Raw genomic sequence first — 18,247 nt, forward strand, 5'->3', positions numbered from 1 at the left:
AATAACAACTACATTTGATATTATATTATTATTATTGATCGGTTTGAAGAAATTTTTGAAAAAAAAAGTTGTAGAAAAAACACCATTAAAATGATTTATTCTCTTGAAAAACACCATTAAAATAAAATAATTGTGCACTTATTTTTTTAATTACTTGATTCTAATTATATCAATTTATTTTTTCCTAATAATCCTCATCATCATCTTCTTCTTCTTCTTCTTCATCATCTTCGTCTTTGTCTTCTTCTTCCTCCTCCTGTTCATTCTCTTCTTCTTCTTCTTCTTCTTCTTCTTCTTCTTCTTCTTCTTCTTCTTCTTCTTCATAGTAGCTTTGTTCATAGTGTTGGTCTTCCATAAAGCTTTGAAACTGAAATAACTGATTTGAAGTAAAAGCCTGATAATATAGGTTATAATTATAGTTAGTTGGATATATATTATTATTATTACCACCACTATCATTTCTAAAATAAAAATAACAATTTGAAGAGTCAAAATTGTTTGACTGATGAGGATTATTATTAATATAATTCATATTATTAGTGTTATAATTAAAATTATTATTAATATTATTATTATTATTATTCTCAATATTATAATCGTATTCAATATCAAAATTATTATTAAATGAGTTTTGAGTATGATTGGAATATGTTTCATTTTGTATTGAGTTGTTGGAGAAAGAATTGAGTTGGGTGTTGGTATTTGAATAGTATTCTGATGAATTATAGGTTGAAATTCTATCCGGATTTGAAGATTGAGTATTAATTATTGATCTATTTGTTGTGGTTGAGGTTGTTGGTCTAAATTGATAATTGGTTTGAAAATTTATAAAACCATTATACTGATTGCCTTTAATATTCGGTTTGGTTGAGCTAGGGATATAGTAATGTCGAACTACGACTCTGATGAGATCAAGGTTGGGTATTGTAATTTCTCTGGAGTGGGGAGCAGGGTAGGTCCGAATGTTTTTAGTATTTAATTGTTCAAGAGTAGTATTCTTCTTTTGTGTAGTGTGTTTTGGTGTGGCAGGATATTGGATCTCTCTTTGAAGAAGTCTCGTTGAGTGTTCAGATTCACTTGTTAGAGTTACATAATTGAAAGAAAGATTACCTGTGAAGGGCTTAATATCTTTATATAGCTGGTATAGAAAAGACTCTCCTGTTTTTTTGTATTGTAGATCTCCATTCACCCTTTTCCATTGCTTCACTTTTTGATACTCATTCTTTGTTTGATAAGAGAGAATAATTACTACAAAAGAATCATTCTCTGAAATAAAATATAAAAGCAAAAGATTTTATTTATGAATATTAGAATAATAATAATTTAAGAATAATTTAATATTTACCTAAGTTATTTATAGCTTCAACATCATCTTCATCTTCATATACTCTTATTCTTATTCTTACATTTTCTGGTAGCTCCATTTCAAAAACACTTTCAATACTACCTTGAGATATTTTTTCAAAAATTGAAGTTATTATGTATCTCTCTATATTTTTATTCATTTTATTATCAATACTTTATAGATTAATTCTTGAAGTATAAAAAATTGTTTTTATAAAATGATTTAAAATAACATACCATATTTATTGAATGAATTAATCAGAGGAGAAAGTAATTTTAAATCGATATCTCTTTAACATCGGTCTTCTTTTAGATAAAACAGTATATTTTGACATTGGTTAGCAATGATTTATTGGAGGATTATAATTTGGGAGAGGTTATTGTTTTTAGTGATTTTTGTTTTTATGAATTATAAATGATGCTAAGTAGCTAGAAAGGAGGAGTTCTAGTTTAATAGAACTGGAAAATGATAATTCAAATCATTGTTTTGTATCTCATTGATGAGGTAAACCAATGGATAAATGAATGAGTATTTTTAGTGCAAAGAAAAACAAGCTGACTAATCTGGAAAATAAGAAAAATGAAGAATTCGTACAGCTTTATTTTGTTTTGTTTTATTTTGTTTTTGTTTTTTTGTTTTGTGTTTTTGATGATTTTGTGGGTGGTTTAAGGATTTAGTGATTGCATCAATCACATTTTCTATGGATTAATATGAATGTTCTATGGTATACTTAACTATTTTTGAAGAGAGGTAGTTGAGTAACCTATTGCAAAAATATTCTTACCTGAACCGTTGAAAATTGAAAGAGTTATTAATATCAACTAATACCTGTGGAACAAATCTAGATTTCATTTGCTCGATTATGATTTTAATGACAATGAAATAAAATATATCAATTTACAAAGATTAATAAAAAATGATGATTTCAAAAACAAAATAAAAAACAAAACCAAACAAAGCTTATCAAAAAACAAAACTATTTTTGTTACTGTGGTCGATTATTGAGAATTTGTTTCTTTGTAATTTTTAAATATATTATTTTATCCATATTTATTTAATAAAAGTATAAATATATTTATTTTGATAATAATTTTAATAATATTTGCATCAACCAATCTCTTTATCAGATTAATAAAATTATTTTTTCTGTTAAATATCATTAGAAAACAACCAATGATAACCCCAATAAAATTTTTTCTTTTGTATTGAAGTTAAAAGTTAATATGGTTGTTATCATTGGTTTTTTATTTTTATTGTATTTTTGAATAGCAGTTTTCGCACTAATTAAATTTAATAGAATCAAGAAAAAATATAATATTTTGAACTGTTTGAAGGAATTTCAAAGGTTCAAGAATTTATTTTGATGTTAAAAGAGGCCCTCAAACTCTAAAAATATTAAAAATGGTCCCTGAGATTTAACAAAAAAAACAAAAAGATGATTCAAAACAAGTTTTCTTTTATGGAAAGTATATTTCGTATTTTTCTTTTTTGTTTTTTCTTTTTTTTCATCCTCCTTCCCTACTCTTTAAAGATAGATCAAAAAAGGTTTATTATTTTTTAGGTAGACCACCAACTACAGGAAGATAAAACCAAATTTAGGAAAAAATTCTATTTTAATAAAAAAAAATACGTTTATTCTTTAATTCTCACTAAAGTTAATAATAATACTGATACTATATGTATTTGTTTTTATTAATATAATTCTTATTTAAGAAAATGTAATTTTTTGTTAGTTAAAGTATTTAAAATCGAAAAAGAAAATTTAAAAGCTCAACATAAAAAAATATATATTTTTTTTTTATAGATACAATAGAATATTGTATATCTTGTTGTTTAATAAGTGAGCTTAATATTTTAAAGAATAAAAAGAGGACAATAGAATTAAATTTCTATAGTTGTATTGGAAATGATCTCATTTATTATAACTTTTTCAATATAAGGAGTATTTTCTTGTTTGTCGTTGACTTTGGAAGTTAGTGACGATGAAGATGACTTTCTAGGTTTAGGAAATCTATAATTCACACTTTGCAGAGCTATAACAGTAGACGGAATATTGTTTGAATAAATATTACAAGAAATTATTAATTCACTATATGTTTTGTTGATATCTTTAGTATCTTTTTTATCTACACTTCTATCTATTTTATAATTTTTAGAGGAACCAGTTGAAGCTTTCTGATTCCATCAACCAAGTATATTTAACAATATATCTTTTTATTCAAACAATTGAGTACTACCTATTTGTAATTCAAATAAATCCTTTATTAATAATAAATGAGTTGATAAAATATGAATTAATTCTCCTCAAATAATCTTACATTTTATAGAATTATACTAATATTAAATTTTTAAGTTTCATCCAGTACTCAACGATATTATTACTCTTAAATAGATTCTATTCTATTTTGTAACTAAACTATTTATTGAGTTAATAGAATTTCCTATAAAGGTTTGATTGATTTACTTTTCTATTTCAATGATTGCTATTTGTTATTGAATTTTTCTTTTTTTGGAATAGATTAATTTTTTTGTTTAATTGTTTGTGTATTAGAATGAACAATAATTGATACATAAGGGTTTAATATTATTATTTTATTCATTTTTTATTAAAATGAAATTACTATGGTTTCAAAATAGATCTTTTAATTAGAATAATTATAAAAAGGTTATTTATATTTTATTATTATTTTTATATATTATTTATACTTCATTGTATGATAGTATAGAATTATTTATTAATTATTTTAATTTTTTTGTTTTTGCAAAGAGAGAAACAACCATCATTCTAATGGTTGATGAAAAAAATTAAAAAAAAAAGCAGAAACTTTGCAATATATAAAAAAATAATCATTTCAAAAGAAAAACAACGCAAACGCCTCACTAATTTATTTTAACAACGGAATATGTAATAGCAAATCTCATGTCTAATGAAAATGATGAATATGTTAAAGATTTGTAAGTTTATAAAAAGAAAAATTTATATAAAATATTAAACCTTACCTTTTTTTACAGAAATCAAATAAAATGATTACCATTAAAAGACTACTATTGATGGCTCTATGGTGACAGGGAAGAGAACTGTGATAACTGGTTCCATGGAGTTGCTTGATGACAATAAATCTGTTTAACCAAAAGAAATCGCCACTCAAAATCTTTGTCATTAATGGCTGTTCCGAGGGTAACCAGTATCTAAACAAATAGCTACAATCTTCTCTCAAAGAGATTTCAGATTTTCAAAAGAAAGGAAAGGTAATTATATACCACTATATGAATTTTTTAAAAATGTTAATATAATGTTCTTACTGTAATAGATCACAATTGGTGGTACAACTTACCAAATCCTTTAGTTAGTAATTTTACAAAGTCTTTCAATACCTTAATTAAATAAATTCTTTGTATCTTCTACTTTTTTCAATTTATACTTAGGTTGAAAAATGTTATACAGAAATTAGTTCTCTTCCTTGACAATAATGTCTTAATAACAATTTTCAATAGCCTAATTTCCGAAACAACTCTCAATCAAAAAAACTATTTATAATTCTAAATATTATAATTTTATTTTAATTAGTTCTAATAGAAAATAGATAGTTAATGTCTTCACATTAAATAATTAAAACATTCTATATGTAATGAATCGTGAGAATCTGAGTAACCCCAATCTAATTTTAATAGAATCACTCTCAAAAACAATATTATCACATTAATGATAATATTGGTAGATTCCACACAGAGACAAGTTTAACAATTTTCAATTATTGTTTTTTATACAACATAAAATTTTTAATAACTTTTGAAAAGTTAAATAAAACAAATAAATACAAGAATTTAAAGACTAGGAAAATACTTTGTAATGAAATAATGATCTACGTAAAAAAGTAGTGGTAAAAGTTTCTTTTAATAAAAAAAACAAAAACAAAAAAAAAGAAAAAAAGATAAAACAACAATTTTATACAATTTTATTTATACCATCAAACTAGTTCTTTTTTTCTTTTATATTGATGAAACTCTAATTCAGGAACTTTATGATTCTCAATATTAAAATTGTTCATATCTCTATAAGATTTTGGCTTAATTGGTTTTCTAATGTAAAACTTCCTAATAGCTACTCGTATCAAGTTGAAATTGGGTATTGAGATAAATGTTGAATCATTAAGATTATTTATGGCTGGTTCGAATTCTTTTTCTTTTTTTTTAAGGGTTGTGATTTCGATGTTTGGTGAATATTCAACTTCCAGAAACTCTCTGGTGTTCTCATCACATCGTAGCTTTTTGAATCTGTTTATCTTTGTTTTTCCTGTGAATGGAGGGATAATATTGTTAAAGGAGTAAGGTTGGCTACTTCCAGTCATGCAGTAGGAAAAGTCTTTGTATTTTCTCTTCAATATCTCATTGGGTACGATTGTATCATATTTTAAGATCAACACTACTAATGAATCTATATCATTTTCTAAAATATTTATTAATTTTGTTAGTAAATTCCTTAAAAATATTAAGTATCTATTTAAATATACCAATATTTTCAATTGAAGAATCTTGATCTTGATGGACTTTTATCTTTGTTGATTTGTCATCAATGCTAAATTCAAAGTGACTATTGATTCCACCCTTCGATAATTGCTGAAATATATAGGTTACTGCTTTTTTAAAAAAAGAATCACTCATTTTGTATCCTTCTTACAATTAAATACAACTAATATTGATCATATTTGGGAAAAGTAAAACTACCCTGATTTGGTAAAAACATATGATCGATACTTTAACTTTTTTAAATATAATAATTTTATGATTATCTATAGATAAAATGCTCTTTTAAGATAAACAAAAACAAAAAACAAATTTAATATTTCAATTTTACATTAAAAGTATGAAATAAAAAAACAAAAAAATGTGTTTTTTTATTTTTATGATGGGTTGGATACAACAAAATAAAATAAAAATTTTTTTTATAAATATATTAATATGATATGGTGTAATAAAGAATAGAGGTTTGACCAACTTTAAAAAATTATTGAAAGGATTCGAAAACTAGAGTCTAAAAACCATCTGTTATTATCAGATGATATATGATAATTTGTATACTATTTTTTGATTGACATTTTAATCGATAGTAATTAACTTAATAATAACTTTTGTATTCCTCCCTTTTTTATTTTATTATATTTTAGATAAACAATAGCTCTATTAAATGAAGACGAAGTGAAATATAAATTAAATCAATTTATAACTAAAGTAAAATAAACTATCTAGAAATTTAAAAAAGATAAAAAACAATTATATACAACGAACCTCTATCTTGACAATCAATAGATTGATTTTGATTTCATTTGTTATTATCTAAACTAGGAAGACCTATTTAATTGAGATGATTTCTTCTTCAAACTTTATTTTTAAGATTAATTAAATATAAAGTTTGAGGAATTTACTAAAATATTCAAATTTTAATTATTATGAATTGTTTAAGAAATAATTAATTAATTTACCAAAAAGAACTATATAGGTCATTAAGAATAAAAGTTCTTTTTTTTTTAATTCATTTTATGATATAGAATTTTAAGAGTTATTGGAAGTAATTAACAATATTTAAACAAATAAATAAAAAACAACCTTTTAGATTTAGAGAAGATAGATATTTGTGTGACGATTGATTCTCTGGTTCAAACAAAATATTATTTTTATATTTTGTTTAAAAAAATTTTTTTAACATGTTTTTTTATTTTTTTTTTAAAAATCAAAAGAAAAAGATCAAAAGGGATCGAGTAATAAAATCAAACAAATCATAGTAATATTTATAATTTGAAATTTGATTAATCTATTTTAATTTATTTTAAAAATCATTAAATAAATAAATGTTTTCTTTATTCAAATCATTTAAAAATCGTTTTAAATGTCATTTTGGATGTTATTATAAAATTTATTATTTAGATAAACAAGAACGTATATATATATTTAAGAATTTTATTTTAGAGAAAAAAAATATTCCAATAGTTAGGTCGAATCTATATCTAAACTTTCCAACCTAGGAATGCTATTTGATGATTTGGCAATGTGATGGACTTTGGATTTGAATAGGGATTATAAAAGTGAATCCTTGATTTGCAATTCGACTTTCGAATAGTTGGCTGTTGATAGTACTTTCGAATAACCAAGCGAATTAAATTTAAATTTGGAGTCTCAATGTAGTAAGAGTCTGGAAAGTGGAATGGGTCTTTAGAAAGTTTTGGGATATCAATAGAACTCTTTGTATTGAAATCTTTAGGTGAAGCCGGATATTCAATCTCGTTTTGGAGAATCCTAGGCATGGTCTCGTCTTGGCTTTTGATGGTAATGTAAGAGAATGCCAATTGTCCTTCGAAAGGAGATGGAGTATCACGTGCACCCAAATGGAATACTTTGGTTACTCCTGTTCTCGTGTAGGTTGTGTTTTTGCAAACTCTTGACCATTCTTTATTCTCATCTCTCTCTTTTATATTTTTAAAAGATTTAATAATCACAACAAACTTATCTAAATCTGAAACCAAATTTGTTAATAGGTGTTGAAGAATAAATTAAGTTTGAATTTAGATTTTAAATACCAATGTTATTATTAGCTATATCTTCTTTTTCGTAAACATTGATATTCTCAATGTGAGTCCCTTCAAACTCTAATTGAAAATGACTTTGGATTCCACCTGATGAGATCTGGTATATAAAATTTACTTTAGCTCTTAAATATCGATCTTCCATTTGATAGAAAAAGAATAATTGTAATAAATAGAACAATTTAATATTTTTTAAGTTTGATTGTTTCTATTAAATACTATTGATTAAATTGAAACAAAGTTGAGTTTAATTTTTTCAATATAAAACAAACCATACATTATAAACTTTCAACATCACAATAATTAATTGGTTGATTTGATTATTAATGTGCAGTATCTATCAGATGTGATAAACTTAAATTTTTATTCAACTATGAGTTGTTTCTATTTGCAAATTAATTTGTTAATGAATTCTATTGTGCTATTTGTGTAACTCACACAGTGTTGATTGATAGGATGTGGTTGTTGGTAATATACTCACTTTTATAAATTTGTTATTAACCGCTACATAAATGAATAGCATGATAGAACAACAATTTTTCGGAAAATAAAGGTGAAGGGTCATTTATATAATTGGTTGAAATTAATCACGATTTATATTTGGTGTAAACTATAAAAGCTATTTCTACTAAACTTTATGATATATAAGGAAACTTTTTAATCCTTCATAATAAATATAAATATATTAAATTAAATAGAAATAATTTTAAAGTGTACAATGACAAAATAATAGAAAAGAACAAGGAAATTTTATTAACTAAGAAAATAAAAATTGAGACTCTCCATAATTAAAACTCACTTTTTCCTATATATTTATATGAATTAGGAAAAAGTGAGTTAATAATAATTTTATAAAGATTCATTTTTTTTTGATAAGACATTTCAAAAAAAATAATAAAAATATTTTTAATTTGATCTAATAATGAATGAATTCTTCATTCTTTAAAAAAAATTATTTTTTGTTTTTGTTTTTGCTCTCAATAGAAAAATTGATTTACACCTCAAACATTTGCAAAAAGTTGATTTATTTGGTTTGAAAAAAGGGGTGAAACAATTTTTTTTTGTTGCTTTTTACACAAAAAAATATTGAAAATCCAATCACAAAAAATCTCAAAACATTTTTTTATTTTTATTTTCAATGTTGTTGTTAAACTAAAAACTGCTAGAACCAATTTTGGTATCGGTGTGGCACAATCGAATAATAATAATTATCCAACAACAAATTTTTTTGATAAATGAAATAGGTGCAATGAGATTAGCATCTTTGGGTGACCATTCAAATAAATCTGAAAAGATTTAAAATAAACTCTTTTTTTTTTGAACACCTACAAACAAATATAATTGTTTACTTAGAGTACTTTGACATAACATTGTTTAATTCCATTCAATGACAGATGGAAAAAATTACAATTTTTTTAATTTGCTTCTGTTTTTCCATTACATTTTGCTTTGGTTGTTTTCAATTAATTGAAAAAAAAAAGAATAATAATAATTAATATTATTATATAAATGACCAGATATAATATAAAATATTATTAATGAAGTCTAGATTTAACTTTTAGTACATGCATATATTAATAAAGATATCTTTTTTCACTAAAATAAAAAATTCAATTTTCGTTCGTTTTTTTTTTTTTTTAACCAAAACAATTTTATTAATTTTATTTATTTTTTCATTCGTTTTTTTTTATTGATTATTATTTTTATTTGTTTTTTTATTGAAATTTAGATTTTAGATAACAAGATATATTGATTATCCAATAAACTACTTGTTCTATTATACTATTTTTTAAGAAAACGAAACAACGAAAATGGTAGGAACAAGTAAATCAGATAAAGTATTTTCTCAAAAGAAAGGTGCAGCTGCATCTTCCTTTGGAAAACCACAGCAACAACAACAACAACAACATACACCATCAGTAAAGATTGTAAACCCATTCGATAGAAAGACAAATCGTGTTAAGCATTCTGTTTTAGGAAAGAAGGTTGTTGGTACCTCTGGTAACAGAGGTCAATCAAGATATAATGACATCGAAAGAGTACGTACATATTACTATAATGTTGTCAAACATTGCAATAAAATTAACTATATATTATTATTAATTAAATAAAACAAACAGAGAAAGAAAACATTGTTAGTAGAGTTAAACCAATCCAAAAAGAGTAATCAATTCTTGGATCAAAGAATTGCAGAGAATGATCCAACCATGTCAGAGGAAGATAAGATGTTAGCAAGATATCAAAAGGAAAAAATGGTATGATAGAATAGATCGATCAATCAACAAAACACACAACACAACATCAAATCAAAAAAAAAGAAAAAAAATTAATAATACTTTTATTTTTATTGTTAATTATAGAAAAAGAATTTATATAATTTGAATGACGATGATGATCAATTGATACAAGGTGGATTGGGTGATCATTTGGCAGATGATTACGTTGCCGATGAGGACGACGAGTTGAGAGAGGAGGAGAGAATGTCTGGTGGTAGAAGAAGAAACATCTATGAACAGGACGAAGAGCGTGACGAGAACGGTGAGCCAATCAAGAAGACCAGAGAAGAGGTGTTCCAAGAGATCATCGAAAAGTCAAAGGCAGGTAGAGCTGAACGTGCCAAGGAGAAGATGCTCAAGGAAGACATCACCAGAGAGTTGGACCAGGAGTTTGACGAGATCAGAAGTGGCAGCATGTTGATGATGCGTGGAAAAGACGATCCGCTACTTTCGCTATTCCCAACCAGTGAAGAGGAGCAAAAGAGACAGCAACAACAAAAGGAAAAGGAAAATAATAAAGATCAACAACAAAAGGAGAAAGAGAAGCAACAGCCAGCTCAGCAAAATGAAGATGATTTCGATAATTTGGTTTTGGAGATGGCAAATGAAGCGAGAGCTAAAGCTACCGATAGAACAAAGACACCTGAGGAAGTCATGAAGGAGGAGAAGGAGAGACTCGATAAGTTGGAAGAGAATCGTTTGAAGAGAATGCGTGGTGAGATCGTCGAAGAAGATGATGAGTCCGCCAAGAAAATGACAAGATACGAAAAGAGACAAAAGAAATTGAAGAAAGACAAGACCAACTTACCATCGAGACCAACCGCCGACGACCTCAACGATGATGACTTTGCATTGGATGATCCATTGGGTAATAAGGATGCTCCATGGTATGATTTCAAAGAGAATGGTGAAGGTGAAGAAGATGGTGAAGATGAAGATGAAGATGAAGAATCAGAGGATGGTGATCAAGATGATGATGAAGAGTTAGACGGTGAAGATGATGATGAAGATGAAGAAGGTGTAGAAGAAGAAGAAGATGACGATGATGAAGAATCAGAGGATGAAGACGATATTGAAGCCAGTAGAATTGAAGCAGAGATTAGAAAGATTAACTCTCAAAAGAAAGCATCCGAAGAGATTCCATTCACTTTCGACGTTCCAAAGTCAATCGATGAGTTGAATCAATGGTTAGCCGGACGTACACAAGAAGAGAAGAATCTCATTTATACACGTATCAGAGTTTGCAATCACGTCTCTCTCAAACCACAAAACAAAGAAAAGATGAAAGTTTACCTTCCTGTTTTATGGCGTCGTTTCGAGTTGATAGCTGCCAACAACAACAACAATAACAACGCTGAAAAAGATAGTAGTAGTCTCGATTGGTTAGAGTTGGATCTTCTTGCAAAATATATTTTCGAAGTAGGAAAGGATGTACCTGATATTCTGGCTGCTACAGCACTTGCCATGATGCACAGTTGTTACAAACGTTGTTTGGCTCGTATCGAAAAGGTAACTGTTGCCGCTGCTGCCAACAACAACGCCACTACTACTACTACAGTTGTTTCGGCATGGCCATCAGTCTCTGAATTGCTAACAATGAAGTTGATTGCCAATGTATTCCCAACCTCTGATTTCCAACACCAAGTGGTAACACCAACCACCGTTGCAATGGCACACTTCCTCATCCAACTTCCAATCATCACACCACACGATATTCTTTCATCGATTTTCCTTTCAAATATTTTCAAATATGTAAGAACTTTTTCAACCAAATAATGATTATATTATATTCTAAATACTAATAATTATTGTTAAATATTGTTATTGTTATTATTATTATTATAGTATTTAGTTAGTGCTAATAAATATTCACCGGAAATAACATCGGTAGTTATTAGTTTGTTGTCATCATTTGCTTCACAACAAAAGACAGCAGCAGCAACAGCAACAGCACAGACAAAGACAAATAAGGATAGTGATCAATGGGCATCGTTCAACACAGGTATTCTTGTGCCAAACATGATGTTGAAAGACAAATGTTTGGCATTCGCTAACAAGAAGACATTGAAAAAGGTAACACCTGCCACTCAATTCGATTTCAACTATTTAATTAAATCAAAACAAGAGCAATCACAAAAGTATTTCGGAACTGATCAATTTAGGTATGTTTGTTTGTTTATCTATAATTATTAATATAATTGTTTTTATTAACCCTGTTTCAATTCATTCATTCATATTATAGAATTGATTTATTATATTTATTATTAAACTTTGTTGAATCATATGTTAAACAAATGATATTGTCAGAGAATACCGAATCATTACCATCTGTATTACAATTGTTTTTGAATCAATTGAATCAATTCGATAGTCAGTTATTCAATCAAGTACTTCAAGTATGTATTAAATCTAATATAATAATAATAATAGTTTTTAAAAAAAGATTAGTTAAATATAAATATACTTATTAACTTTATAAATTCAATAATGAATAGGATAAGTTGAAATTGGTTAAAGATTTAATTGGTGAAAAGAACAAGTCGATCGTTGAGAAGAGAGTACCGTTGACATTGTTGGTCGGTAAGCCAGTGGAGAAGAAGACATTCACACCCAGCTTCAGCAAAGAGTATCATGAACACGGTGACGATCCAGATGTCGTTAGACAGGAAGCAAGAAAGCTAAAGGCACTCCACAAGAAGGAGATGAAGGGTGCCATCAGAGAGTTGATCAAGGACAACAACTTTATCCAACAGGAGAAGACCAAGCAACGTATGGCCGAGCGTCAAGAGATCGAAATCAAACGTAAGAAGATCATGTCTGAACTCGAACAAGAGCAACACGAGCACAAACAATACAAGAAGATGAAAGATCGTCTCGATGGTAGAATTTAAATTAAAATTAAAAATAAAAATACATTTAAATAACAAAATTCAAAAAATAATCATTTTCCAAACCATTTATTTATAATAATAACTAATAATAATCATCATTGATTGTTTAATATAAATGTTACACTTAATCTATACCTTTTAAAATAAAATAGAAATGAAAGGAGATGAATAACAAAATTATATAATAATAAAAAATAATCATTTTGGGAAAATTCTAAAACAATCCATTAGAATAAATTAACACACATAAACACATATCACACCACTAAAAACTTTTGGAATAAATGTGGAGTGTTTCTAAACACGTGTGGTGTACAATGATAAATGTATACTATTCTCACTATCCTATCTCAAAATAAAAAGATAGATGTTTTATAATATATCATCAAAAAATTAATTATTTTTAAAAGAACACTCGTTAACAAGATTTTCATAAACTTTGACTTTTTATTCCCACTACCTAATAATTGAAAATTATCTGTGTGTTAATTCTTAATTATAAAGCAAATATGGAAGATATATATTTTTGGTAAGAATTAAAATTTAGTTTTTCCTATAGATGTTTCCATAACAACAACAAACACACCACATTTCAATATTTGTATATCACATATGAGATAGAAAGGATATTTTTGTCAACACAAATAAAGTCAAAGATATAGATAAAATCTTAATATATGAAAATTAAAATTTAAATTAATATATTCTCAGCTCTACTAGTAGTCTTGCCTAGATCTATTTATTTTTATTTTACGATTTTTTAATTATATATATCCATAGATCTACCTACTCAATATACATATTTCTAGTTTATACATAATTGCCCTGCAAATTATTAAAGTTGTGTTTATATTTTAAATTCAATAATATTTATTATAATGGTTTTTATAAGTCCATAAGCAGGGTGTTTCATTTATATATTCTATTTAAATTCATTGTTATTCTCTTTATATATTTCATTGGTGATATCCCCAACTCATTCTATACACAATCCACATCTATAAAGAGATATTTAAATTTTATCTAACCTTCAAACCCACTGATATTCAAATTCGAAACCCATCTTTATAAATCGTGATTTAATTTCATTTCATTTCTAAATATCAGAATTATTCCATTTCAAAATTCACAATTCACTTTAAATATATATTTATTATTTATTTATTTTTAAAACTTTTTTTTTCTTTTTAATAATATTTGTATAATAATTTAAAATATCTAAATAAATTTGTAATAATAATATATATTAAAAATGAATATAAAGTATTTAATATTTTTTATATTTATATTATTTAAAATTTCACAAGGAGCTAACTATGAACTTCCTTTAGAAATAACTTCAAAAGGGTAAGATAAATTGTGTTTTTAAAACAATTCATTTTTTAATAATTTTTTTTTTTGTAAACATTATTAGATCATTAAATGCAGTTCCAATTTCCGATAATTTAGTAGCAGTAAATAAAAAATCGAGAAATGTATTAGATATAAATATCGATAATGAGATTGCTGGTGATTTATATCAAATCAATACAAAGATTATCGTTGGAAATCATACTTTCACAGTCCAGGTAGATACTGGATCCTCTTTGATGGCCATTCCAATGGTCAATTGCAACACTTGCCACGACCGACCATCGTACGATCCAACACATTCTCAATACTCTAAAGTGGTCTCTTGCTTCAGTGAACACTGTTTGGGTTCTGGAAGTGCTCCACCCCAATGTAAGAACCGTGCAGAAGATGATTGTGACTTTGTCATCCTCTATGGTGATGGATCGCGTGTCTCTGGAAAGATCTACCAGGATGTAGTGAATCTCTCTGGTCTTTCCGGTATCGCCAACTTTGGAGCCAACCGAATTGAAACCGGTGACTTTGAATACCCAAGAGCCGACGGTATCGTAGGTTTCGGAAGATCATGCAAAACATGTGTACCAACTGTATTTGAATCTTTAGTACAAGCTCATGGACTTAAAAGTAAGTTAGCTATATCTATATAATATTATTGTTAGAGCTTTCAAAGAAGGTTTAGTTCTAACTTTTTGTTGTTTTCTATTTATAAATAGATATTTTTGCAATGTCAATGGATTATGAGGGTAGAGGTACACTCTCTTTGGGTGAATTGAATCCATCTAATCATATTGGTGAAATTCAATACACACCATTATTTGAAGACGGTCCTTTCTATAATATTAAGCCAACCAACTTCAAGGTTGACGACACTGTTATTCTTCCACGTCTCTTGGGACGTCAAGTAATTGTTGACAGCGGAAGCAGTGCTCTATCTTTGGCTAGTGGTGCCTACGATGCTCTCGTTCATCACTTTAGAAAGAACTATTGTCATGTTGCTGGAATTTGTGATTCTCCAAGTATTTTAGACGGTGTAAGTATAAAGATTTTAACTTTTTTATAATTTGACAATGAAATAATTATTTATTTTTAAACAATCTAAATCTAGTCAATTTGTTACAACTCTGCATCATCACTTGATTTACTTCCAACTATTTATCTTACTTTTGAAGGTGGTGTAAAGGTTGCAGTTCCACCAAAGAACTATTTGACCAAGGCACCTTTGACCAACGGTGCTAGTGGATACTGTTGGATGATCGATCGTGCAGATCCATCGACCACCATTCTTGGAGATGTATTCATGAGAGGATACTACACCGTTTTCGATAACGAAGAGAAGCGAATTGGATTCGCAGTCAATAGCAGAAATACTCCTGGGGCATTGGTAGGTTTTGACCAGGCAAATTCCTCTTTTAAATTATATCCATCGTTCTCCTTGCTCATCCTTTTAATTTCCTTTTTCTATTTTTTTCTATAGTCTGTAAAGATTGATCATTAAAACAATCTCATAATCATAAACTTTGGTATTTCAACTATTCTTTTATTATTTTTTCTCGTCTATCCCTTTCATTCATTCTCTTTCTTTTCCCCCCATTTCTTTTCCCATCATTCCAAAGCTTATTTCAAACTTCACAAATCTATAGAATATCCTTACCTTACATTTACTCTCTCATCATCGCTCTTTTCTATTCTTTAAATCCTCCATCCTCTTTTCTCATCATCATCATACAAATATAAAAGAATACCAATTGTTATCTTTATGTGTTTTGTTATATTATGCCTCCCCATTCGATTGTATCCTGTACAAACCTATCAATCAAATCTGCTTGTTTTTTTAGTTTGGGTATGTTTAGTTTTACTCTTTTTTAGTAAATATTTAAAATATATTAATCAATCATATCAAATTTATTTCTTTTGCCTTTATATATATATCTCATTTTTTTTATTATTATTCCTTTTATTCAACTTTAAGTGGTTGTTAAAAGAACAAAATAAACCAAAAAAATATTTATAGAATTAATTTTATTCTGGTGTTAAAATTTAAATTATTTGATTTTATCTTTGCTTAAAAAACCATTGAAATTGACAATAATTGGTTGAAAGATAATAAAAAAACCGTCAAACAGCTAAAAAAGATATATTTTTAAAATAAAAAAAACCTTGATATTTTTGTTTTTTTTTAAAAAAACTATTTTCATGGTTACTGGGTGTTTATACATCTCAAAATTAAAACAGCCTAAATGGTTTAAAAAAATAAAAACTAAATATTTTAGTTTAACTACCAATTTTGGCGAAAATAAATGATTTTCTTTAAAATATCAAAAGTCATGATTAAATTTTATCCAAAAATGTTCCTTAAATTATTGTAATATTAAATTTTCTTTTTTTAGACCCAATTGGCACAATAATCTTACCACTAAGTTTTGAGAAAAACAAAAAAGGTTAAAATTCAAGGTGTCAACAATCAAAAAACATATTGATTTTTAACAACCAAACATCAAACCCCAAGAAAAACCTTACAAAAAACAGGATCAACAATATTGTCCTTCAGATGAATCAGATTTGTTCTTTCTATTGTTACCACAAAATAAAAAAACGATTATAAAACAAAATAATTAACAAATTTACATTCTTGTTTATTTTAATTGGAAATCATCCAATGAGATTTATTAGTTGTCTATTTGGGAAAATATAATACTATTAATCCAAAATATTTATTTCTAAGACTATTTGTTTATTTTTTAACTTTCTTTATTTATATAAAATATATAAATTGATTAGAATATATTATTATTATCAATTTTAGTAACTGTATCTTATAATTTTAGTAAGTATATCAAACTCAATAGAAGTGAAGATTTTTTAGAATCCAATTCATTATGTTTTATTCAAAGAACAAAAAAAAAACAAATCCTTTTTTTTTTTCTATTAATTTTTATTGTTTTTGTTTCAAATCTTATAATCTATATAATATTTAAGTTCTATTTTATATAATGTCTGAAATCTCTTCGGAAAAATAAAATCTTTATTAAACAATCTACATTAATAACATTACATTTTACAATCATTAAAATATACAATTTTAATTGATTCCCATTATTTATAATCATCAGCTATGAATGACAACATTTAGCATTATCAGATAATATTTTATTATGTTTTAAAATTAATCATTTAAAGTAACAAAAAACAAACAACTAAAATAGTATCAATAACATCATCCTCTTTATGATATACTTTCCATTTTGGGTAAATAGAATAGTTAGTATTGTAATTTCTAGTCGCTATCAATCTACTTGATAAATAGAATTTAACATAAAAAGTAGTAAATTGAATTTAAATTATATTCTGCCTACCTTGTATTTGTGGTTCAACTTGAATAAAAAAAGGATAAAATTTTATTGTTTTATTATAAAAAGTGGTGCACTTGAATTACATTGATCGTATCACAATAAATAAACTCAATATTTTAATAATAAAATCATATACTTCATTCAACATATTATAAATAGTTTGTTTGGTTTAATGGCAAGTTGTAAATCTACAACGAACTATAAAAACAACAATAAAAAAATCATAGTAAAAAAAAGAAAAATATCAAAACAAAAAAAATCATAACAAAAGTACTTGATTAACATGACATAATCAATATATCTTTTCATTCTTTCTTTCCAAACCTCATTTTCCTAATGTGTTTCCCTAAAATGTGGTGGTGAGTAAGTTAAGACAAGTTGTGGTGTGGGGAAAATTAAATTTAAATTAATCTAACCAGTAACACACAGATTTGTTTTTGTTTTTTTTTTTTTTTTT

At 26.3% G+C, this 18,247-nt stretch overlaps 5 protein-coding genes across 5 annotated transcripts; 3 read left to right on the forward strand and 2 right to left on the reverse strand.

Annotated features, from left to right (window-relative positions):
• Positions 1-184: 184 nt before the first annotated feature.
• PPL_12028 (uncharacterized protein) lies at positions 185-1,505 on the reverse strand (the record flags this gene model as incomplete). Its single annotated transcript, XM_020582774.1, has 4 exons — positions 185-461; positions 504-872; positions 1,218-1,266; positions 1,346-1,505. The coding sequence occupies 4 exons, from the start codon at positions 1,503-1,505 to the stop codon at positions 185-187; spliced, it is 855 nt and encodes a 284-aa protein (XP_020427128.1).
• Positions 1,506-1,810: 305 nt separating this feature from the next.
• On the forward strand, positions 1,811-3,524 carry PPL_12029 (uncharacterized protein; the record flags this gene model as incomplete). Its single annotated transcript, XM_020582775.1, has 4 exons — positions 1,811-1,849; positions 2,907-3,024; positions 3,150-3,317; positions 3,502-3,524. The coding sequence occupies 4 exons, from the start codon at positions 1,811-1,813 to the stop codon at positions 3,522-3,524; spliced, it is 348 nt and encodes a 115-aa protein (XP_020427129.1).
• A 69-nt stretch (positions 3,525-3,593) lies between these two features.
• Positions 3,594-9,294, reverse strand: PPL_12030 (uncharacterized protein; the record flags this gene model as incomplete). The annotated part of the gene is made up of 8 exons (XM_020582776.1): positions 3,594-3,604; positions 4,681-4,720; positions 5,320-5,792; positions 5,857-5,982; positions 6,034-6,071; positions 7,478-7,805; positions 7,918-8,131; positions 9,253-9,294. The coding sequence occupies 8 exons, from the start codon at positions 9,292-9,294 to the stop codon at positions 3,594-3,596; spliced, it is 1,272 nt and encodes a 423-aa protein (XP_020427130.1).
• Positions 9,295-9,734: 440 nt separating this feature from the next.
• Positions 9,735-13,090, forward strand: nop14 (nucleolar 14 family protein; the record flags this gene model as incomplete). The annotated part of the gene is made up of 6 exons (XM_020582777.1): positions 9,735-9,962; positions 10,044-10,178; positions 10,284-11,951; positions 12,045-12,361; positions 12,442-12,595; positions 12,695-13,090. 6 exons carry the CDS (start codon positions 9,735-9,737, stop codon positions 13,088-13,090), a joined length of 2,898 nt encoding a protein of 965 aa, XP_020427131.1.
• Positions 13,091-14,342: 1,252 nt separating this feature from the next.
• PPL_12032 (pepsin-like aspartic protease) lies at positions 14,343-15,935 on the forward strand (the record flags this gene model as incomplete). The annotated part of the gene is made up of 5 exons (XM_020582778.1): positions 14,343-14,353; positions 14,505-15,064; positions 15,154-15,470; positions 15,546-15,821; positions 15,915-15,935. The coding sequence occupies 5 exons, from the start codon at positions 14,343-14,345 to the stop codon at positions 15,933-15,935; spliced, it is 1,185 nt and encodes a 394-aa protein (XP_020427132.1).
• Positions 15,936-18,247: the final 2,312 nt, after the last annotated feature.

Source organism: Heterostelium album (assembly GCF_000004825.1).
Source record: "Heterostelium album PN500 unplaced genomic scaffold PPL_contig26, whole genome shotgun sequence".
In the NCBI taxonomy this organism is placed as follows: domain Eukaryota; phylum Evosea; class Eumycetozoa; order Acytosteliales; family Acytosteliaceae; genus Heterostelium; species Heterostelium album.